The sequence below is a fragment of the Haliaeetus leucocephalus genome, unplaced genomic scaffold (genome assembly GCF_000737465.1).
Source record: "Haliaeetus leucocephalus isolate CR32 unplaced genomic scaffold, Haliaeetus_leucocephalus-4.0 Scaffold229, whole genome shotgun sequence".
NCBI classification, from domain to species: Eukaryota; Metazoa; Chordata; class Aves; order Accipitriformes; family Accipitridae; genus Haliaeetus; species Haliaeetus leucocephalus.
In genome coordinates, this window is record NW_010972665.1 from 11,586,831 (window position 1) to 11,587,043 (window position 213).

Here is a 213-nt window from a genome sequence, read left to right on the forward strand (position 1 = left end):
GGGCCCGGCGCGGCGCCGCCCGCACTCACGATGGTGACGCTGGCCTTGCGCAGGTCGCGGTTCTCCTCCTGCAGCGCCTTGCACTTGAGCTTGTAGGTCTCCAGCTCGATCTTCAGCACCTTGTTCTCCTGCTGCAGCGAGGCCAGGCGGTTCGTCAGCTCTTCCAGCCGGAACGGCGAGATCACGATCCCGCCCGCCTTGCCCCCCGAGCCA

At 68.1% G+C, this 213-nt stretch overlaps 1 protein-coding gene across 1 annotated transcript in view; it reads right to left on the reverse strand.

Annotated features, from left to right (window-relative positions):
- The window catches only part of CCDC6 (coiled-coil domain containing 6), a 56,816-nt gene that overhangs the window by 51,228 nt on the left and 5,375 nt on the right, over positions 1-213 (reverse strand). Inside the window, exon 2 of the mRNA XM_010567942.1 lies at positions 30-213. This exon is cut by the window's right edge and continues 142 nt beyond it. Coding sequence (XP_010566244.1) covers positions 30-213 — 184 coding nt within the window. The remainder of the gene's footprint in view (positions 1-29) is intronic.